At 40.5% G+C, this 24,455-nt stretch overlaps 1 protein-coding gene across 1 annotated transcript in view; it reads left to right on the top strand.

Moving 5' to 3' along the window:
- LOC114103120 (transmembrane protein 180-like) overlaps window positions 1-16,904 on the top strand; it is a 35,170-nt gene extending 18,266 nt beyond the window's left edge. Inside the window, 1 exon segment of the mRNA XM_034636388.2 lies at window positions 16,772-16,904. Within this exon segment, the coding sequence (XP_034492279.2) occupies window positions 16,772-16,904 (133 nt within the window).
- Window positions 16,905-24,455: the final 7,551 nt, after the last annotated feature.

Genomic DNA, 24,455 nt, shown 5'->3' on the forward strand with positions numbered 1-24,455 from the left:
TTTATGTTAGGGTTCACTCTTGGAGTTGTGTGTTTTATGGGTTTGCACAGATGTATCATGGCATGTATCAACTACTATAGTACAATACAAAATATTTTCATTTCTCTAACAGTCTCCTGGGCTCCACCGATTTCTCTTTCTTCTCACTAACACCTGGCAATCCCTGATCTTTTTACTGCCTCCATAGTTTGGCCTTTTCTAGAATGTCATATAGTTGGAATCATATAGTATGTAACTTTTTTTAGATTGGTTTCTTTCACTTAATAATATGCACTTAAGTTTCTTGTATGTCTTTTTGTGGCTTGATAGTTCATTGGTTTTTAGTGCTGCACAATATTCCATTGTCTGGATGTACCATAGTTTATACATTCACTTACTGGAGGGCATCTTTGGTTGCATACAAGCTTTGGAAATTGTGAATAAAACTCCTATAAAAATTGGTGTGTACACAGGTTTTTGTGTGGACATAAGTTTTTATTTCATTTAGATTGATGCTAAGGAACATGATAGCTGAATCATAATAAGAATACTTTTTTTTTTCTGTAAGAAACTGCCAGACTGTCTTCCAAAGTGGCTGAACCATTTTGCATTCCCACCAACAATGAATAAGAGTTCCTATTGCTGCACAACTATACCAGCAGTGTCTTTCTCAGAGCAGAAGTTTTTAATCTTCAATTCAGCTCATTATTTTTTTTCTTTACTGGATTATACCTTTGGTGTTGTATCTAAAAAGCCATTGCCACACCCAAAGTCACCTAGATTTTCTCCTATGCTCTCTTCTAGGTGTTTTATAGATTCATGTTTTACATTTAGGTCAATGATCCATTTTGAGTTGGTTTTCATGAAGAGTATAAGGCTTGTTTATGTCTGTGCTCGTGTGAGGATGTCTATTGTTCCAGCATCATTTGTTGAAAACACTATTTTTCTTCATTGTATAACCTTTGCTTTTTTTCAAAGTTAAATTGATTATATTTATTTGGTCTGCTCTGGTCTTTCTTCTCTGTTCCTTTGATCTGTTTGTTTATTTTTTCACATACCAGACTTCTTGATTACTGCAGCTTTGCAGTAAGTCTCAATGTAGGGTAGTGTCAGTCCTCCACCTCTGTTCTCCAATAATGTCTACTAGCTTCTTTGTAAAAACTTTAGAATTAGTTTTCAATATTTACAAAATACCTTCCTGGGATTTTTGACTGGGATCTATAGATGAAGTTGGGAAGAACTGATATCTTAAAATATTGCTTTCCTATCCAAGAACATGGATTATGTCTCCATTCTGTTAGCCTTCTTTCTTTCATTGGAGTCTTGTAGTTTTCCTCATATAGATCTTGCATGTATTTTGTTATACCTAAGTATTTCATATTTGGGGGCACTATTATAAATAACATTATATTTTGAATTTAAAATCACAGTTGTTCAGGGGAGAGATTGACTTTTTTATGTTAATCTTGGATTTGACAACCTTGCTATCATAATTTCTTAGTCCCATGAAGTTTTGTTTTTGTTTTTGTCAATTCTATAGGATTTTCTACATATGCGAGGATTTATTTAATTTTATTCTTACAACTTTTCCTTCCAGAAGGCTGGGGATATAGCTCAGTTGGTAGAGTGCTAGCCTCACATACACAAGGCCCTGTGTTCAATTCCCAGCACCACAAAAATATTGTTTTTTATTTTTGTTTCTTTATTTAAACTACTTTTCCTCCCAGAGTTTTATTTTGAATGTTTTCAAAAATAAAAAAAAAATGTTTAAAAGTTGTATAGTGATCACATCTTGATTCAACTGTTTACATTTTACTACATTAGTTTTATCACATTTATCAACACATCTACCCTATATTTAACAATCAAACCCTCTTGTTTTATTCTCACATCTTTTCATTATAAAAAATTTTAAATACACAAAAAAGTTTAAAGAAAAGCACAAGAAAATACACATAGTGACTCTTTAGATTCGATAGTTGTTAACAGTTTTTGCATCTTTGCTTTATCTGTGTCTATGTGGGTGTGTATATGTGTGTGTCTTTTGTTTTCTGAACCATTTTAAGGCAAGTTGCAGATATAATGGCGTGCTACCCCTGATAATTGAGCATGCATCTCCTAAAAGAATTATGATTGGAGAATTTGGGGCAGAGTAATGACCTGATTCGACACTTTTTAATAGCTTTCCTCATTGCTGATGTATTCAGCGTACACTGAAGGTGTTGGGAAAACATAAAACGGCAGCAGCACCCCAGAGAAAAACCCCAACATGGCGCCTAACGACCCTCTTTCTCCTCTTTTTTTCCTTTCACTGGCGCAAAACGTTCCCGCCGGCGCCAATGTTCAAATCCTGCTGGTGGGAAGCCTTAGCCCCAATAAGAATTAACTTCTTGGGCTCCAGAACTGACATATGGAAGAGCTTGCCAATAGACGGGCGACCCGTTATCTACCTCAGCCCTGCTACCTCTCCTTAGACCTATATAAACCCACAGCCTTTTGTAATAAAGCGGAACCTCTTCAGTGATCTGTGTTGTATGGTGTCTCCCATTCGTAGTGTGGTGCGGCGTCTTCCAGTCTTACAGAAGGGAGTTGGGGAAAAATTCAAGAACCTGTAGGTTAGTGACAGGTGTTTTATCAGGTTCTGTGGCTGCCAGAGGAAGTCTAGGCTGTTACTCCTCCATGCTCTCACATGAATCAATGAATAAGCTATAATAGAAGATTAAAGGCCTTGAATCTTCTACCTGAGTCTGTTCCTGTCCCCTTTCAGCCACCTTGATTTTCTTTTCTTTTTATTTTTTTGGGGAGCGGGGGATGATACTGGGGATTGAACTCAGGGGCACTCGACCACTGAGTCACATCCCCAGCCCTATTTTGTATTTTCTTTAGAGATAGGGTTTCACTGAGAGGCTTGGCAAGTCTCACTTTTGCTGAGGCTGGCTTTGAACTCACACAATCCTTCTGCCTCCGCCTCCCAAACTGCAGGGATTACAGGTGTGCACCGTTGGCTTGGCCCACTGTGATTTTCTACTACAGTACTGCTTGCAGCTTTTAATGCTACCTGGACTTTGAGCAGCTTTCCCAATGCAGGTGGAAAACAGTCATCTAATAGATGAAGAAACTGGGACTGAGAAAGAACTCCTTCACATTCTATGGAGGAAATGTGGTCCAGAGCAGTCCACACTCAACTTCCTTCTCATTTCGTCACACACGTTTACTCAATTGCAACTTTTGTGGCTCTCTCATCAGGGATCACCACATTCTGTTGATTCTAACTCCTTAACCTCAGTGTGAGTGTTGAGAGCCACAGTTTAGTCGGAATGATGCCTGGCATTTTGCCAGAGGGAATGGTTGAAAGGTGACCCTGCTCAGGAATAGGGCGGCTCAGGGATTAGGACGGATCCTGCTGCCTCAGGCGCCCTGCTACTTTGGAGTTCCCGTTGAGTTCTCGTGGGATTCCGGGAGAATTGGCGCGCGGAGCCCGGTGGAGGGAGTGTTGTTCCTGGGAAGTATGTGTAGCTTGCCGGTGAGAGTTCGGGAATAAAGAGTTGCTGTTTGAACCAACAAGGCTTTGTGGCAGCTCAGTTATTTTGTGCCCAGCCACACTGCTGCATGTGAGTGTCAGTGTCCTCTTCACCTTCCCTGTTAGAGTGCTTCAGCTCAGACCCACACCAGAATTTCTCATATAAAATCACTCTTTGGTTTTCAATTGGTCTTCCATTGTTTCTTTCTCTGCTACTTGGCTAACCTCCCTTCAAAGAATTCTCTACACTGTAGGTTGATCTTCTAAAAGGCAAATCTGATATTGTTACTCATTAATTTAACATTATTAATACTTTCTTCCTTGTAGGGTCAAGTCTGTACTTCTCAAACTCCACTATTAGACGATTTGACATTCCTCCAGACATCACAGATGTCACAGCTGACATCTCTTCCTCTGTGAAGGCTTCTGGAGATAGTTATGACCACAGCACTTTTAGCCATCATTATGTTTCATATACCCTTCTAATTGTAATGCCAGATTCGTGGGACCCCAGTAGACCTCCAGGAGAAGAATCCGATGCAATCACACAAGAGTCTTTATTGCAAGCTCAAGCCTGGAATCACAACCATTTCTGACACAGCAGTCCCAGGGAGTGAGTCCCAGTCCTTTGTTCAGTGAGATTTTATAGGTTTTGGGGGGATACTCTATGCATCACAACATCATACAGCAAATCATTCCGTACCGCGGGAAAATCAAACAACAACTCTTAACATTGATTAGCACATTCAATGGTGGGAACAAGTTGGGTAAGGGGTTAGTACAAGAGGGAGATTCCTTTGAACTGATTGATTTAAGCCACGAGGGGTGTATTGCTAAACTACATGGTTTCCCAACATGTTATCAACCACCATAAACTACTGGGGGGTCATCTGGCATTCCAGGTATTTTCTCTGTCTCATGCTGATTGGTGGTTGCTAAGGGGTTGCTAATGGGTCCTCACCTAGCCTAACTGAGTCAGGGACACCTGGCACCACAGACCTCTCCTGTTATTTGCAGACAAACAACTCAGCCGAGTGGGTATGTGCCTAGAAAGGCTCTGTGGGTTTTTCCAAGGACAAGGGTCACACCCCCTTCCTTAGGACAGGCCTTGAGGTAGAAGCTGCTGTTATTTATTTATTTTCAAAAAATGGAGTCACATCAGTTTCTCATAATCATAGTATTCACCTCTCTGTGCTACAATTGACTCATGTCCATCTCCTTAACGATTGTAGGTTCCTAGTGTCAGAAACTATTTTATCTACCCTCATATCATGACTGCTTGTTACATGGTAGGCAACTAGTAGCTGAGCTTCCATTTTTGCTCTCCTCCAGGCCTTCTTTCCAACCACTGCCAAAGTGTTCTAACACAAAATTCACACTGTGTCCTCCTCCTGCTAAGAAGTGTTCAGTGACATCTTTAACTAGCGCCATCTTTCACAAAATACAGCATCTGTACCCCTGGTGGTTTTCAGGTGATGCACAATAGTTGTCTTTGTATTCTCGAAGAATATAAAGATCCTAAAGTAAAAGTTCTTAACCTCGTTGCACATTAGAATCACTTGGAGCTTGAAAAAACCCGGATGCCCAGGTCACATCCTAGACCAGTTAAATCGTCTCTGGAGGTGAGAACCAGGCATCAGTATCTTTTTTTTTTTTTTTTTTCCTTCCATATTCTTTTCAGGTGTCAGCGTCTCTTAGAGCTCACTATCTTTTCCATTGTGCAGCCAGCATGGGGAACATAAAGATTGTCTGCCTTGAAAACAGAGGCTCTAGGGACTAATTTTTGTTGGCTCAGTAAAGTGACATGTTGGCAGCTTGGACACGTTGGCAAACTGGTTTCATTGTACCATAAGCATTTTTAGAGATATAAATTCAGGCACTTAAGTATCATTTATCTTTGAGTGATAATTAAACCTTGACATCTGGTGGCCTCAGGTAGCTAGCTGTTGCTAATCTGAAAGTGCCTGACTAAAAGTCCAGAGGCTAACTGTACACTTAGCAGGATATGGTTTGACAATCAGAGAGTACTGTGAGACTCACCAGTGTGAAGAATTTAGAAAAAAAAAAGGCTACTTGAAATGAATTATAAACTTACAGGTAAGTTTTCTAATATCTGGTTATGATTCCACTGTTACACAGAACTGTATAGCCAAGGGGTATTATTCTTCCCTTTGCTGTTTTCAAAATATATTGATTTATTAGTACATTCAAAGAAATATTAGTTCTACACAGAAGATTATTTCACCATGTTTAATAGATCTATTTACTTCTTAGTGATCCACATATATACTGACCAGTAGCCAGTATGTATAATAGTAAAGTTTGTTATTAATGGAGATCTAAAACTGGGGTACCTGGGGCAAGAAAACCAGCATAAGTCTCTTCTAATTGGGATAAGGGACTTCATGAGGTATAAATAGAAATGGATCATCAACTATTTTATACACATAACTTCTACTAAAAATTACAACACAAGTTTGATTTTTCACAAAAATTTGTGAAATTTTAGTATGTTATAGAATTCTAATATGCTATAGAATTTCCTCCTATCTGACCAACTAAGAATGTTTGCATTCTTCTTACAGCAAATATTCACGGAGTTTCTATTAGGTGTTAATCTGAGCTGAGAGCTACTGGGAGCCAGGATACAGAGTCATAAGACTTTATCTCTCTCTGTCCTTGAGAGCTTACATGGCATTAGTGACTGAGGCAGAAGGGCAAGTCGTACAATGAGCTAAGTCCAGGGCAAGATAAGCAGCGAACGCAGGAGGAACACAAGCTTGGTGCTTGATTGCTTGTTACCCATTGCAAGGCACTGTACCCACTCCATGTGCTAGTAGTGTCCTCTAGTTCTGGCCAAATTCCTGCTGCTTGACAGGAGATTCTGGAATAGAAAGATACATTTTCACCAGGAGCTACAGTCTGTCCATTTACATATTGAATTTCACTGTCATCTGTTGATTTGTTGTGGGTAACTAGATTAAATGTATTACATAAGACATACAGGGGCTGGGGTTGTAGCTCAGTTGGTGGAGTGCTTGCCTAGCATGTGTGAGGCACTGGGTTCAATCCTCAGCACCACATAAATACAAATAAATAAAATGAAAGTATTTTTTAAAAAAAGAAAGAAAGAAATACTGTCTATGACCAGTCTATGTATACAAGTGTTTGTCTTGTTTTTATTTTCAGTGCTAGGGACTGAACCTAGGTTTCTGCATGCTGGGCAAGTATTCTATCCTGAGCTACATCCCCAGCCAAATAAATTGGTTTCTATACCTTTTATATGAAGCATTGTTTTGCTTGTCTTTTGTCTGAAAGCTTCTCAATAGATCCTTCCAAAATTATATTTATGAAGAAAGCTTAGAAAGCTGAGAATATGACTTTTCTCTCAGTGACATAGTAAACAAAATGGTTTCAACTCTAGCAAAGGAAAAGATTCAAAATGAATTGTCTAAAGGTGAAACATCTACAAATAAAAATAATCCCAGAGCTTTGTCTTTCAAGATACGCAAATATTTTTCATGTTTACTTACATGTGCCTAATCATTATAATAAATTCTAAAACTGCTTTTTTCTTAAAAAAGTTTTTTTTTTATTTTTTTTATTTTAAATAGAGATTGACTATAGTAGTAAAACCAGACTAATGTAGTAGTTTTATGACGATGAGATTAAACTTTGGAAGAAATCAATCTTGGTGCTAGTGAATTTTTTTCTTTCATGATTATCAATTAATTCAGCATCCTTTGCATAGGAGAGGGTCCCCCAACCCCATCCCCCAAAGGAGGGGCAACCCCCAAGAGGGGGAGCCCCATCAATTAGAGGAGGGGCACCCCTTGAGAGGGGCATCCAGTCCCTGGAGGAGGGACATCCCCATCCTCTAGAGGAGGGGTACCCCTCGATAGGGGGACACCCTCCCTAAAGGAAGGGCACCCCATCCCCTAGAGGAAGGGCACCACTGGAGAGAGGGACACAGTCCCTAGAAAAGGGGCACCCCCGAGAGGGAAATCTTATCCCTAGAGGAGGAGGGACACCCCCATTCCCTAGAGGAAGGGCTTCCCTCCAGAGGGGGACCCCATTCCTAGGGGAGGGCACCCCATACCTTAGAAGAGGGGCACCCTTGAGTCATGGACCCCATTCTTCACAGAAGATGGGCTCCCCCATTACCTAGATGAGGGACTCCCCTGGAAGGGGGACACCATCCCTAGTGGGGGGTACCCCATTCCCTAGAGGGTGGGCACCCCTCAAGAGGGAGATCCATTCCCTAGAGGAGGAGCACCCCCCAAGAGTGGGACCACATCCCTTGAGGAGGAGGGGTGCACATGCCCCCATCCCTAGAGGAGGGGCACCCATGAGAAGGGAAACCCATCCCCTATCCCTCTAGGAGGAAGGGCACAGGCCCCCCATCCCCTAGAATTGGGTCACCCCCCCCAGAGGGGGACCAAATCTGTAGAAGAGGGTTGCCCCCATCCCCTGGATGAGGGGCAGCCCCCAAGAGGTGAACCCCAACCCTAGAGGAGGAGAGCCCCAATTCCCTAGAGGAGGGGCACTGATCAAGAGGGGCACCGTGTCCCTAGAGGAGGGGCAACCCCCGAGAGGAGGGGCAACCCCCCAGTAGCTGGATTATAGGTATGAGCTACCACACCTGGCTAATGTTCTTTATATATTCTTTATCAAGATGGGCATTCCTTGAGAGGGGAACCCAGTCCCTACATGTGGGGCACCCCATTCCCTAGAGGAGGGGCAACCCCCGAGAGGAGGGGCAACCCCCCAGTAGCTGGATTATAGGTATGAGCTACCACACCTGGCTAATGTTCTTTATATATTCTTTATCAAGATGGGCATTCCTTGAGAGGGGAACCCAGTCCCTACATGTGGGGCACCCCATTCCCTAGAGGAGGGGTACCCCTTGAGATGGGAACCTAGTCCCTAGAGGAGGGGGAACCCCTCAATAGTTGGATCCAGTCATTAGAGGAGGGGCACCCCATCCTCTCGATGAGGGGCACCCCTGGAGATGGGGATCCCATCCCTAGAGGAGGAAGGGTACCTCATTACATAGAGGAGGGGCACCCCTAAAGAGGGGGACACCATCCTTAAAGGTGGGGCACCCCATCCCTTAGAAGAGGGGCACACCCAAGTGGTGGACCCCATTTTTTGCAGAGGAGGGACGCCCTCATCCCTCAGAGGAGGGGCAACTCCCAAGTGGGAGAGTCCCATCCCCTAGAGAGGGGCACCCCTTTGGGAGGGGGACACCTTTCCTAGTGGAAGTGTACCCTCCCCTAGGGAGGGGCATGCCAGGAGACGGAGACCCAGTCCCTAGAGTTGGCGTACCCCATTGCCCAGAGAAGGGGTACCCTACAAGAGAGGAAGCCCCATTTATCACTCAGGAGGGGTGCCTGGCCCCATCCTCTAGTGGAGGCACACTTCCTGAGAGGCGGGGTCCCCAAAGTGGAGGGGCACCCTCCCCCATCCCCTAGTGGAGGCACATCCATCCCCCAAGAGGGGGACCCCATCCCTAGAAAAAGATGCGCCCACCCCCATCCCCTAACGGAGATGTACCCCTTGAGAGGGGGACTCCATCCTTAGTGGAGGGGGACCTCATCCCTACAGAATGGGGAACTGGGAACCCCCTGAGAGGCAGACTCCATTCCTAGAAGAGGGAGACCCCATCATAGAGGAGGGGCACCCCTCAAGAAGGGGATCCCATCCCTAGAGGATGGGGACCTGGGGAGTACTTTGAGATGGGGACCCCATCCCTAAAGGAGGGGCACCCAGATTTCTAAAGAAGGGGCACTCCCCGAAGGTTACCCCATCCCTAGAGGAGTAGGGACACCCCCATCCCCTAGCAGTGGCACACCCACTGAGAGGGGTGACCCATCTCTAGAGGAGGAGGGGTGGCTCCATCTTCTAGAGAAAGGGCACCCCACAAAAAAGGGCATCTCCCATTCCTAGAAGAGAGGTGCCCCCATCCCCTATGGGGGCACATCCCCTGAGAGGGGGGGAACCCATCCCTAGAGGAGGAGGGGTGCCCCTATCTTCTAGAGAAAGGGCACCCCACAAGAGGGGGAGCCCCATCTCTGGCACAGGAGGGTCATGTGGCCCCATCCCCCAGAAGAGGGGCAACCCTGGAGACGGGGAGACCCATGACTTGCATAGGAGGGGGGCACCCCCATCCCCATCCCCCCAGGGGAAGGGCAACACTCTAGAGGGTGAGACCCAGCATCATGCTGTTAATTTTGCTATAGTTTTGAAATGCTTATTATAAATTTCTTTATTAATGTTTTTAAAGACTCTTTTTTTTTTTTTTCAGTAACAGGAATCTACTCCATGGGCACTCTACCACCAAGCTACATCCCCAGCTCTTTTTACTTTTTATTTTGTGATAGGGACTTGTTAAGATGCCCAGGTTGTCCTTGAACTTGGAATCCTCCTGCCTCTCCAGTAGCTGGATTACAGGTGTGAGCTACCACACCTGGCTAATGTTTTTTATATATTCTTTATCTATGAGTCCATTGAAACACATAGTCTTGCAAAAGTGAAAAAAAAAAACCAATCAAACAAGCAAACAAATAAAAAATAAACACTCTTCTATAAAGAGCTTAAAGCCTGCTATGGATCACTAGAAGAACTAGAAATAGTCAACAGTTAGAACATTCCATAAATTCTGTCTCAAATTTTGTTCTTTGTTGAGACTTGACTTCCCCTCTGCCCCAGCACTGTATATTTGGGAAGTCAGGATTAAATACATATGCAGGCTGGGTACAGTGGCCTAGGCCTGTAGCCCAAATTCTCAGGAGGCTGTGGCAGGAGCATTGAGAATTTGAGGTCATCCTGGGCAATTTAGTGAGCTCCTGTCTCAGAAGAAAAAGTAAAAAGAGCTGTGAATGTCCTTCGGCCGTAGAGTGCCCCTAGGTTCAGTCCCCAGTACTGCAAGAAATAAATGAAAGTTCTGTTGCTAATTATAGTGGACATAAGCACTTAGAGTAATCTAAATTGTTAACATTTGGCCCAAAAGATTACAATTGAGACTGAATAAGTTTACTGATGGTACTTCAGAAATGGGGCTGTGATGTGAAATTTTTGTGGGGGAATTCTGTCCAGAAGTTCTTAGGACCATAATAATATATATCCTGATTTTTGTATTAATTTTTTTTTTTTCAGCGTGGAGGTGGAACCCAAGGCCTTAGACATGCTAGATAAGAGCTCCAGCCCCAGAATTTGCCACAGAATTAGCAATGATACACTATTGATTTCTTCCCCATAGCCCACTTTTTTATTTACTTCTATAAATAGGGTCTTTGTGTTTTTGTTGCAAAGGGACCACCTGAGGACAAGATTATATCCAAAGCAGGAGATGATCAACCTTATGGTGTATTTTGGAAGAATATTACATTGTTACTTTTTTCATTTAGTTTTTATATATGGAAACATGAACCATATCCCCCAATCTCTGGCAAAGAAAAATTGGCATATAGGGAATTAAATATTTAGATTTTTCAAGATCTCAGTGTGATCATATAATGCTATGAGTATACCTGAAATTTCCATGGAGAATATTTAACTTTCTCAAAGACTGAGTTTTTTTCCTTCTGATAAATTTAGATTAGAGGTATCAGTTTTTCTTGGAGAGATTTTTAGTTCAGATAAAATGTTTTAGGTAAAAGTCTCAGCTCCAGCTCCAAACTCACTAGTTGTGTAACTTTGGGCAACTTAATTAACCTAAACTTCCTTGTGGTCTTTAGGGTTGTGAAGATTAGCATCAACAAGAGGAAAGTATCCAACAGAATGCTATGCACTTAATTGTCTCCTCAAAGTAGCAACTCACAATGCAATGGTATTTGGAGATGAAGCCTGTGGATGATAATTAGGTCTAGACAATGACATGAGAGTGGGACCTGCGTAATAGGATTAGTGCTCTTATGTAGCTCAGAGGTGGATGTGTGCTTAGTATGGGCAAGGCCCAGAATTTAAACCCCAGCACCAATTAAAAAACAGAGGGTGGGGTGGGAAGAGGGAGAGAAGGAGAGAGCATGCTCTCTCTGTCTCTACCATGGGGGAGGATACAACTGTCTGCAAGCCAAGAAAAGGGCATTCACTAGAATCTGACCAAACTGGCACCCTAATCTAAGACTTCCAGCCTCTGGAAATGTGAAAAAATAAATTTTTGTTGACGAGGCCTCCCAATCAATGCAGTCTATAGTATTTTGTTATGGCAGTCCAAGCCAATTGAGATACAGGGCCACATACATAGTAAGCCTGCTAAAACTTGTTACCTTTGTTTCAGGCTGACCCTAGAAGAAATTTCCTCTCTATACTTGAGGTAGCAACTATTTATGTGGACTTGTTTTCCTGACCCTAATTCAGAAGAGACTACCCTACTACTTAAGTCTTATTTGAGTTTCTTGGCCTTTGCAATACTGAGCATCTCTTTATTCTGTAGGGGTGCCCATTGATGCTGATTTTGGTTTATTCCATTGGTTGGATTGTCTATTTTTATTCTAATGATGATAAAATTATTTTACTGATGCTATCAGAGAGCAACCTTATTAATTTTATACTTGTTTTCTTGGAGACAATATTGATAGGAAAAATAAGAGAGTGGAAAGGAGCCAGGCTTCATTTTAGTTTTGTGATGAGGAAGATCCTACAGAGGATACAATTTGAGGTGAGAGTATGATAATTTACATCATGGTCCCCCTTTACCTCTACAGCTTACTTTTCATAGTAAGCTAAGAAAATTAGGTAAAGGATACCAAAGAGTAATATTTTAGGATATTATTACCTGCAGGTAGATTATTTTTGTTTCGAAGATTGTGAGAAAATTGGGTGCAATTTTTTTCCATGAGCAGAAGTGCAATTATTATTATTATAAGATGATGTTAAATATATTTTTTAATGGTCTGTTTGTTTCCACTAGCAGGTAGGCTTTGTGGAGGGCAGGAATCGATGTTGATTAATTTATTCTGTATCTTAAGCACTTACGACAGTATGTGTGCAATAAATACCTGGTGAACAAATGAAGCCCCAAGCAGTGCGTAAGAACTATTTTTCTACCAGAGATTCATTAAAAAGTGTTGTTAAGGTTGGCAATGAGAGGTGATGACATTCTGAAAGAAATATAGCCTCACTAGTCAATAGGTTCATTCATCTCCCAGTAGAATGAATGTAATGTGAGAGAGAAGAGAAATTCTCTCAAGTCATGGGCATGTCTCTGGCTTAGAATCATATTTCAGGAGAAAAAAGGCATCTTAAGAAAGAAGCAGAAACACCAAGGAAATATTTGAAGAGTGTCAAGAGATTCAGTGAGGTAGTGGGGAAATCACAGGGACTACTGCAAAGTCTGAATCCATTAAGATGGTGGCAATGTCAGTGATAAGGATGTAAGCTTGAAAGTATTGTGTCTTCTAACAAATGCCAGATTGCCTATTCATTGAAACGTTTGTCCCCTGGCTGCCCTTGAGTGCCTCTTTCAGGCGGTCTTTGTGCATGTTGTCTTATGCCCATAGGAAACTTTGCCACACGTGTTCTTCATGCCCCCTCTCTGTGCAAAAAAAAAAAAAAATAGATAAAGACAATTCTATCCTAGAGATGGAAAATATTCCATAGAGAGACCCTGACAGCAGGAATCTAATTTCTTTTTTTGGTGGGGGTTTCTAGGGATTGAACTCGACCACTGAGCCACATCCAAGCCCTATTTTGTATTTTATTTAGAGACAGGGTCTCACTGAGTTGCTTAGTGCCTCACCATTGCTGAAGCTGGCTTTGAACTCAAGATCCTCCTGCCTCAGCTTCTCGAGCCACTGGGATTACAGGCATGCACCACACACCCAGCAGGAATCCAATTTCTTGATATATATATTTTTAAGATCTATTGGTTTTATTTGATACATAATTCAGCTATGTCTATCCTAATCATTAATATGTTAAAAACATTGAAAATTGGGGAATTAGATACCAGTTAGCATTTCCTACATAATAATGACTAAAAAATTAGTTATAAAAGCAACCATTTTGATTTGGTGTTGTGGCATGTGCCTATAATCCCAGCAACTTCAGGAGGTTGAAGCAGTAAGATCAAAATTTGAGACTATCCTCAGAAACTTAGTGAGGCCCTAAGCAACTTAGAGCCTGCCTCAAAATAAAAAATAAAAAGGACTGATGATGTGATTTAATGGTTAAGTGCACCTGGTTTTAATCCCCAGCACCAAAAAAAGCAACCCTGCCTCCCAACACATACACACAAAAAGCAACCATTTTATTCATTCATGTCTCAAGTCAGCAATCCAGGCTGAGCTCATCTGGGCAATCCCTGTGCTGATGTTGCTTGGGATGATAAATGAGACTTTAGTCATCTTGTGCCTTCACAGGCCTGCTCTGTGAAGATGACTGCATGCATATGTCTGATGGTCTGTGCTGGTTCTTGGCCAGACCCTAGGTGTCCAACAGATTGGCTCCAATCTTCTTCAAAGATGATATTGTTGGTTTCTGAAGTTCAGTCAGAGTTGGCTGACTCCATTGCCCAGGGCTCAAGCTGAGGCAGAACATTATGGAAGAAGAGTATGGCAGAGAAAGCTTTCTTGATATTTTAAAAACTGGAATCTGTTGTAACTACAGAATGCAGAAAGATAATGGGCTCCTGCTGCTAATCGAATACTGAGTCGAAAGCACAGAGGTGCCTCTGCTGAGCAGAAACCAGCCTTTTCATAAAACCCTGGGTTTCGGAGCACATACTGTAATAATTCCGTGACTAAGCAGCTCATGGATGCAGTGCTGTGGTTTCCCCCCTCTAAAGGTCTTGATTAGGCCACTTCCTTTCTTTTATGTGTTGGAGACATGTATGATTTACGCAGCTATTGAAGTGGAACTGGGTCTCCGTTACCTTTTTTGGCATCTTGCACCCATTGTTAGTCTGGTTCTCCTGTTTAGTGGGTCTTGTGGTTCATATCAGTGAATAGTCAAATCTGCAAGAGAAGCATGATGGTTGTGAGCATCCGCAACATCAAGTTCCAAAGCAGTCATGACCATGTCTTCTTGTTCTAGAAATCAGGCACTCAGCTGTTTCATACCTCCTGGATCCTTAATGGTTGAGGCCAATTATATATCACTGAATCCTTTCTCTAGAGTGGTCAGAGGCTGTCAGTTTACACAATATGGGCATCAATTCAAATTGGAAGGGTATATTACTTAGGCCACTTTGGCTGCATGTGACAGAAATCCACTACAGGCTAAATAAAAGAGGAACTTACTGATTCTTATATCTGAAAAGTCAGGCAGAGCTGGCTCCCAAGTGTGCCAGAAACCTTTTTCTCTGACTTTCCCTCTGTGTCTGCTTCAAGCTTTTAATTCCTGCAAGCAACATAGCCCCAGGTTTATATGGACCTAATAGCCCAAGATTATGAAGAAGCATGCACTCTTGTCCTGGTAGCACAGCAAAAGTCCCTGGTTGGACACTGACAGGCCTTGTGTAAGTCACATGACAGTCACTGAAAGCAATAGTGGTACCAGGAGGCATGGAATCCTCTGACCAAGTCGGGGCACAAGTCTGACCTTAGCGTGGGAGTGAGACAGTCTTAAGGACAGGGACAGGCTTACTTGTGGAAGAAAGGAGAGGATTTTTTCTTGAAGGAATGCTAGGCTAACCAAACATTATATACCCACAGAAAAAAGGAGAATTTGGGAGAAACAGCACTATCAGAGCCTCTGCTACTTCCAGAAGCTATAGTCAGCATGTATGTGGGGAAGTCAAGCCTATGACCTTGGCCATTGTGTTTATCTCAGAGCCTGAGAAGTAGCAGCAGAAGCATGGAGAGGGGGTAGGTAGTAATAAGTTCTTGGACCAGGTAGGACTCAAGGTGAGGGGCAGACTGGAGGAGCAGCAGTTGGGGGGATGGTCATCCCTAATGAATGCCATCCAGTCCAGAGCACCAAGGACATTCTTAGCTATGGCTTTTAGCGGAGGTAGTGGTGGTTGGAGGTTCTGCACACGATTTTAGGCAGCAGACTTCTAGTTAATGTGTAATTACTTTTCAGAACTCAGTTTGATTTACTAGGTTCCACCTGCTAAGAGTAAGTCTGAACTTTTTACAGTTGTCTCATATAAGTGCATGTAAATCGAATTTACTTATAATTATTTGAGTAAGATCTACCATCTGCATATAAGATCTATTACCTGCATGGGGGTAAGCTCCATGAGGACAGGGACCCTACCAGTTCTGGCTACTGTTGAATACCTAGTATGTAGCTCAATGCCCAGCATATTAATAATCTAAAAATATCAATTTTCTTTAGATGAACTAATGATACATCAGTTCTGGTAATAGTGATTGGTTTTAATATGAAAATGTAGCGCAAACTGCTTCCTCATCTTATATCATATAGTTTGACATTTTCATTTCTTTTCTCATTTGGCTTAATGAGGGGCTATTTTGAATAGTTGAGCTAACTGAATAATCAAAATCTGAATAATCAGGAGCCCTTTTTACTGAATATGATTTAAATAAAAAGTATGATCTATTTGGAATATAATTAAGAACCTTAAAAGTATTTGGGCTTAATGGAAGTTCTTAGTAGAAAACCTACCCAGGTTGCTCCTAAATATTATTACCCCTGGATTCCTTCCTTTAATTGTGTTGAGTAAAAGTTTGGAATTAGAAATGAATGTCCAAATCCTCTCACCTTGTTTAAAACCCATTGTTTAGCCTTAAACCAAAGTGTAGCTGGGCATGCACCTATAATCTCAGCGGCTTGGGAGGCTGAGGCAGGAGGATTGAATTGCAAATTCAAAGGCAGCCTCAGCAATTTATCAAGACCCTGAGCAACTTAGCAAGACCCTGTCTCAAAAGACAAAATAAAAAGGGCTAGGGGATATGGTTCAGTGGTTAAGTGCCCGTGGGTTCAATCTCTGGTACCAAAACCAAACAAATAAGACTGAAGTGTAACAAGGGTGCACACATATGAGTGTGTGCTTTGGGTCCTCACTCCTGTCCTTGGTTATCCCAGGCACTTGGTCATTCTGGGTTGTAGTTGTGGCATGTTTCAGCAGGTACTGTGCTCACAGGTTTGTGTGTCAGCCTCCTCTCCTATGAGCAACTAAAAGGTAAGGGTTATTCAATAATTGGAAAGAATTAAAATTATTCAATAAAATGTCTTTTTTCTTTTTTAAATGGATTGTTAGATAACAAAACTTTTTTTGTTAAATAGTTTTGAATTAATAAAAACAGAAGCCACTAGGAAAAAAACAAACACCTAACTATGTTTTATAACTTTTTCCCCCAGTGCATCTATAGATCATCAAGATCATATATTTTATTTGGTTTGCCTGGTTCCGCTGGGCATTGCAATAATTCAGATTCTAGTTTGGAGTCCATTTTCGATCAGGACCAACACAGACTACACAGGAACTCTTTAAGGACAGCATCAACTGCTATAGGATCCAAACAACTTCAGGTGATGGAGTGTACATAGACCCGAAGGCAAAGCTGATCTTAAAAACCTCTCATTAGTTTAGAAAGCAAAACAAATAAAATTAATAAGTTCAACAAGTCTTAGGACTTTTTGACTCTGTAATTTAAATATAAGTTAAGGCCTTTCTTTTGGTTATTTCCAAATGGTCTTGTAGCCTAGACACACCTGTAACTCTTCACCAGTGAATTGCTATGTGAGTTCCCAGAGCCCATCTGGCTGTGCACGCTACTCTCTTTGACAATTTTAAACTTTATATTGCTTCTCTGACCAATTTATTAATGAGACAGAATTTTTTTCTTCTTTTCATTAAAACTGCATCACCATTATCTGTAGATTCTCTTATGATTAAGAATGAAGAAGGTCACCATACTTCCTGATTTCAAAATATATTATTATAAAGCTATTGTAAATCAGAACAGCATGGTACTGGAATTAACAGCAGACACATTGCCCAATGGAACAAGATAGAAATCCCAGAAATAAATCCATATGCTTATAGCCAACGGGTTTTCAACAAAGAGGCCAAGAGCACACAATGGGGAAAGGAAAGTCTTTTCAATAAATGGTGCTGGGAAAACTGGATATCCATATGCAGAAGAATGATATTGAGCCCTTATACAATACACAAAAATCAACTCAAATGGATTCAAGACTTAAATTCCTAAAACCACTAGAAGAAACAGGGGAAAAGCTTCAAATCAGGATTACATCAAACTAAAAAGTTTCTGTATACCAAAGGAAACAAAAACAGTGAAGAAACAACCCATAGATTGAGAAAATATTTGCAAAACATGCATCTGATAAGGGGATAATATCCAAAAAATATAAAAAACTCAAACAACTCCATGGCAAGAAAATAAATGTGATTTAAAAATGAGCAAAGGATCTGGCAAACATTTTGTAAAGGAAGATATACCCGTAGACACAACAGTGTCTACATGTCTATACATGAATATATGCTCAACATCTCTAATCATAAGGGAAATGCAAATTAAAGCCACAATGAGACTTCACCTCATTCTGTTTAGAAGGCTATTATCAAAAGACAAAAAGATAGCAAATGTTGGTGAGGATGTGAATAAAAGGGAATTCTGATATATTGTTGGTGGGAATGGAAATTATTACAGCTATTTTGAAAAAAAAGTGTGGAGGTTCCTCAAAAAACTAAAAATAGAATTACCATATGACCTAGCCATCTTATTTCTAGATACATGTGCAAAAAAAAAAAAAAAAATTAAGATCAGTATATCAAAGAGATATCTGTACTTCCATGTTTATTTTAGCATTATTCACAATAGCCAACCTATGGAGGTGACCTAATTGTCCAATGGATGATTGGATAGAGAAAGTGTGGCATGAATACACGGTGGAATACTGTGGGGAGCCACTCTGAATAGCCACGCCTTCCAGTCCTGAAGCATGAGGCTCTGACCAATCACTACATTTCATGGTGACTTGGGCATTGTCCCAGCAACATGGGTCTAGGTTGAGCTACACTCACCTATTCCTTTGTCATCGTACCCCTTGCCTTATTTGGATGGTTTCTTCCCAATAAAAGGGTTCAGCTCATGCTCCTCTCTCTTTCCACCCCTAAGGTAGGAGGACTCATCACAGGATCCAAAGAAAGTGGTATTTCTCTGTCTCTGTGATTATTCGTGGCAGCCCCGTTCAGCTGGAGTGAACTTGAGTGTTTAGTCATGGAACGCGACAGAATGCTATTCAGCCTTAAAAGAAAAGGAAATTCTGTCATTTGTAATAATATGGCTGAATATGTATGCCAAATGAAATAAGACAGGCACAGAAAGACAAATACCACATCATCTCACATAGATGGAATTCATTCATCATTCAAGAGTTTATTTCAGAGAAAGAGAGAGTAGAATGATGGTTACCAGAGGCTGAGGGATTGGAGAGGGTAGTGATGGTTGATTGTCTAGATTGGAGAGATGGGGAAGGTGAAATGTTGGCTAAATTTTCAGGTAGCTGAGTAAGTTGTAGTGATCTATTGCACAGCCTGGTGACCATGGTCAATATTAATCAATTTGCATTTTAACATTGTTAAAAGAATAGGTTTAAATGCTTTCATCACAAAAAAAAGGTGATGTAAGGTAATGGCAATGTTAGTTTGATTTAATCTTTCTACCATGTATGTATACACTAAAACATCACATTGTACCCTATTAAATTAAGAGTTGGTTCATACAAGTGGGAAAGAACTGAGATGGCTTCTCTGTCTCTGAGATCTGTACTTCATAGATGTTTCTTGTTTGCCTATGTGTGCACATACATACACAGACTCAACTGACTACCAGACCTCTCAGTTCAGCCAACCACCTTCATCTGATGGACTCAGATCTCATGTGCCCACTCAGATTTAATCTGAACATTTAATCAGAACAATAATAAGCTCAACCTGAGTCATGAATACATTTGTGTGCTAGAGTTGCTTAAGAACTGATCCTTGAAAAACAAGTATATATATTTGTACACATATAACCTTATTATAAATGTTGATAAAAGGATGTATCAAACATGATTTAAACGAATAAAATGTATCAGAGGTTGAGGTGTAGCTCAGTGGTAGAGCACGTGGTTAGCATGCATGAGGCCCTGGATTCAATCCTAGCACCCCAATCAATCAAACAATCAATCAATCATACTCTTTATTCTAAACTCCACACACCTACAATTTCATTTTTTAAATATTTTTTTTAAAATTATAGTTGGATACAATATTTTATTTATTTATTTATTTTTATGTGGTGCTGAGGATTGAACCGAGGACCTTGCATATGCTAGGTGAGCTCTCTATCACTGAGCCACAACCCCAGCCTCACAATTTCACTTTTTTTGTGTGTGCCAGGAATTGGACCCAGGGGTGCTTTACCACTGAGCTACTTTTTTTCTAGTTTTTTTTAAAATTATTTTTAAATTTCTTCTAATTAGTTAACATGACAGCAGAATGCATTTAGATGTATTGTATACAAATGGAGCACAATGAGCTACATTTTATACTTTATTTTGAGACAGGGTCTTGCCAAATTGTGGAGGATATCATTAAGTTGCTGAGGCTGGTTTTGAACGTGGGATCCTCTTGCCTCAGCCTCCTGAGTCGGTAGGATTACAGGTGTGTGTCACTGTGCCCAACTTCATTGTAAATTTTTATGATTTACTATAAAGTTACCAAGTCAAGAAGATGAATCATTGCTTGGTTACCATTCAGTTTATCAAAGAAGTTACTCATTGTCGCACTCCGGCTGGGCAAAATAACTGAGAGGTGACAAGCAACTTTAAGGTTGAAGCGGGAACTACTTTATTGCGAGTGAACTCAGCGGGAACTGAGTGAGAACTCAAAGTAGCGGGCACCCAAGGTAGCAGGAGCGGCTTCTCTGCCGGACAGCAGAGGTATATATGCTTAACTAATTACACAAAGCTTAACTTAATTAACATCATTTAGATACAGCAGTCAGCCAATAAGGAATCCTCATCATCTTAATGGCTTGCTGGCATTGCTTCACAAACCACTCCTCCTGGCAAAGTGCCAGGCGCCATCTTGGCTTGATTTGCATCCCCAACAATTCATGTCATTAACTAAAGAATGCAGTTCCAACCTAAATATTGTTTTATGTCTTTGTCTATGTTGCTGAGCAAGACAATAGTGAAACAGCAAAGACCCACCACAGGTTTTGAATAATGAGAAGAATATTTCCTTAATTTTGGGGGGCTTTTCAGTGTTATGTCTATAGATATGACAGTTTTGCATTTACTTTGTAATATTAGCATTTTCCTTACTACTAGTTTTTTCTTTGCTGTGCTGAAATCTGGAGTTTCACACTTGGTAGGCATGTGCTCTACCGCTGATCTACTCCCCGAGCCCATTCCTTAGTACTTTCTTAAGTCTGCACCAGAGGTTGGCAAAGGATAGCCTGTGGGCCATATTTAAGCTGTGGCCTATTTTTGTACTGACTGAGATCCAACAACCAAAGAATACTATGTGAGAAACTGTCTATGGCTCACAACCTAAAGTGTTATCTGGCTTTTTACAGAAAAAGTTCACTGACCCCGAACTAGATAAAAACAACAATAATAAACCCACAATAATTTATACTGATTTCCATAGGGCAACTATTTTTATTTTTATTTTAGCCAATGTGATATAATTAAACATAGATTTGGGAAGGAATGAGCAGAAGCATACCATCATGTTTCAGCTATGACAGATATTAATAACCCCAATAGCATAAATAATAGTAAAATAGTTAGGAAATAATGCATTTTGGGTATCACCTTTATTTATTAAAAAAAAAAATTTGGCACCAAGGATTATATCCCCAGCCCCTTTTTTTGTATTTTATTTAGAGGCAGGGTTTCACTGAGTTGCTTAGGACCTCACTGTTGCTGAGGCTGGCTTTGAACTCATGATCTTTCTATCTCAGATTCCTGAGCTGCTGGGATTATAGGTATGTGCTACTGTGCTGGGCTGTCTCACCTTTTTAAAAATATGATTTATTTAATTGTAAATATATGTATACACATGTATGTATGTGTATCTGTGTATAAATTTATATAGAGAAAATCATGAAAAGTTAACTGGCTTTCAGCAACTGGAATGAGCAGGCTCCAGGATACCACTGGATATACCCCAGGAGCCCTCACTGGGCTGCAGTTCTTTGGTCTGTGAGTGAGCATATTCAATAAGAAGGCAGTGTAGGTGGAGCAGACTCTGATACATATTCTGAGTTTTCCGTAACACCCTGGTGTGTTACGGTAAGACAGTACAAATATGGTACATTTCCCAAATTTGTTTTCCCTGAAATCAGCAAAAGTTCTTCAGGGTTTTGAGTTAGGGGGGCTAGGGATAAGGATGGAGACTTCCATTATTTTCCAGAAGTGTCTATAAATCATAAATTCACACTCAATCCTAAAACAGGAGCTTAAGATTGTGAAGCTTGGATTTGTACAAGACAGATATGGTTGATATAAATCCAACAACATCAACATTACAGTAAATACAAAAGGCCCAAACACACTGAGAGACAGAAATTATTATATTGAATAAAAATATGATCTAATCACATGCAATGCACAAAATCCTATTTTAAAGTTAGAGACATGCTGAAAGGATAGAAAAATGTAACATGTATACACTAATCGAAGAAAATTATAGTGGCTGTATTAATATAAAAGCTGACTTCAGGGGAAGGAATATTGCCAGGGATAAACAGGGAGATCAAATAATGATAAGTCAAAGTAACCAAGAAGATAAAATAATCATAAATGGGTATACATATAACTACAGAGCTCCAAAATGCACAAAGCAAAAACTAATGGAAGAGAGCAGAAAAATAGACAAACTGATAACTCTAATACTTCTCATTTAATAATATACAGAATAAGTAGTCAGAAAACCAATAAGGATGTAGATGTGATCAGTGCTATCAAGAAACTTGACCTGATTGACATTTATAGAACACTCTGCACCACAACAGCAAAATATACATTCTTTTTTTTCCTAAATTTTTTAGTTGTACACAATACCTGTATTTTGTTGTGTTTGTCTTTTTTTTTATTTATTGGTTGTTCAAAACCTTACAAAGCTCTTGACAAATCATATTTCATACATTAGCTTCAAGTGAGTTATGAACTCCCATTTTTACCCCAAATACAGACTGCAGAATCACATCGGTTACACATCCACATTTTTACATAATGCCATACTAATAGCTGTTGTATTCTGCTACCTTTCCTATCCTCTACTATCCCCCCTCCCCTCCCCTCCCATCTTCTCTCTCTATCCCATCTACTGTAATTCATTTCTCTCCTTGTTTATTTTCCCATTCCCCTCACAACCTCTTATATGTAATTTTGTATAACAATGAGGGTCTCCCTCCATTACCATGCAATTCCCCTTTTCTATCCCTTTCCCTCCCACCTCATGTCTCTGTTTAATGTTAATCTTTTCTTCCTGCTCTTCCTCCCTGCTTTATTCTTAGTTGCTCTCATTATATCAAAGAAGACATTTGGTATTTGTTTTTTAGGGATTGGCTAGCTTCACTAAGCATAATCTGCTCTAGTGCCATCCATTTCCCTGCGATTTTGTCATTTTTAGTGCTGCGTAATACTCCTTGGTGTATAGATGCCACATTTTTTAAATCCATTCATCCATTGAAGGGAATCTGGGTTGATTCCACAGTCTAGCTATTGTGAATTGTGCTGCTGTGAACATCGATGTGGCAGTATCCCTGTAGTACGCTCTTTTAAGGTCTTCAGGGAATAGTCCGAGAAGGGCAATAGCTGGGTCAAATGGTGGTTCCATTCCCAGCTTTCCCAGGAATCTCCATACTGCTTTCCAAATTGGCCGAACCAATTTGCAGTCCCACCAGCAATGTACAAGAGTACCCTTTTCCCCACATCCTCGCCAGCACTTGTTGTTGTTTGACTTCATAATGGCTGCCATTCTTACTGGAGTGAGATGGTATCTTAGGGTGGTTTTGATTTGCATTTCTCTGACTGCTAGAGATGGTGAGCATTTTTTCATGTACTTGTTGATTGATTGTATGTCCTCCTCTGCGAAGTGTCTGTTTAGGTCCTTGGCCCATTTGTTGATTGGGTTATTTGTTATCTTATTGTCTAATTTTTTGAGTTCTTTGTATATTCTGGATATTAGGGCTCTATCTGAAGTGTGAGGAGTAAAAATTTGTTCCCATGATGTAGGCTCCCTATTTACCTCTCTTATTGTTTCTTGCTGTGAAAAAACTTTTTAGTTTAAGTAAGTCCCATTTGTTTATTCTTGCTATTAACTCTTGTGCTATGAGTGTCCTATTAAGGAATTTGGAGCCCGACCCCACAATATGTAGATCGGAGCCAACTTTTTCTTCTATCAGACGCAGAGTCTCTGATTTGATATCAAGGTCCTTGATCCATTTTGAGTTAAGTTTTGTGCATGGTGAGAGGAGGGGGTTCAGTTTCATTTTGTTGCATATGGATTTCCAGTTTTCCCAACACCATTTGTTGAAGATGCTATCCTTCCTCCATTGCATGCTTTTAGCCCCTTTATCAAATATAAGATAGTTGTAACTTTGTGGATTAGTCTCTGTGTCCTCTATTCTGTACCATTGGTCCACCCGCCTGTTTTGGTACCAGTATCATGCTGTTTTTGTTACTATTGCTCTGTAATATAGTTTGAAATCTGGTATTGCTCTACCGCCTGATTCACACTTCCTGCTTAGAATTGCTTTTGCTATTCTGGGTCTTTTATTTTTCCATTTGAATTTCATGATTGCTTTATCTATTTCTACAAGCAGTGCCATTGGGATTTTGATTGGCATTGCATTAAACCTATAGAGAACTTTTGGTAATATCGCCATTTTGATGATGTTAGTTCTGCCTATCCATGAACAGGGTATATTTTTCCATCTTCTAAGATCTTCTTCTACTTCTCTCTTTAGGGTTCTGTAGTTTTCATTGTATAAATCTTTCACCTCTTTTGTTAGGT

Source organism: Marmota flaviventris, chromosome 19 (genome assembly GCF_047511675.1).
Source record: "Marmota flaviventris isolate mMarFla1 chromosome 19, mMarFla1.hap1, whole genome shotgun sequence".
Taxonomy (NCBI): Eukaryota; Metazoa; Chordata; class Mammalia; order Rodentia; family Sciuridae; genus Marmota; species Marmota flaviventris.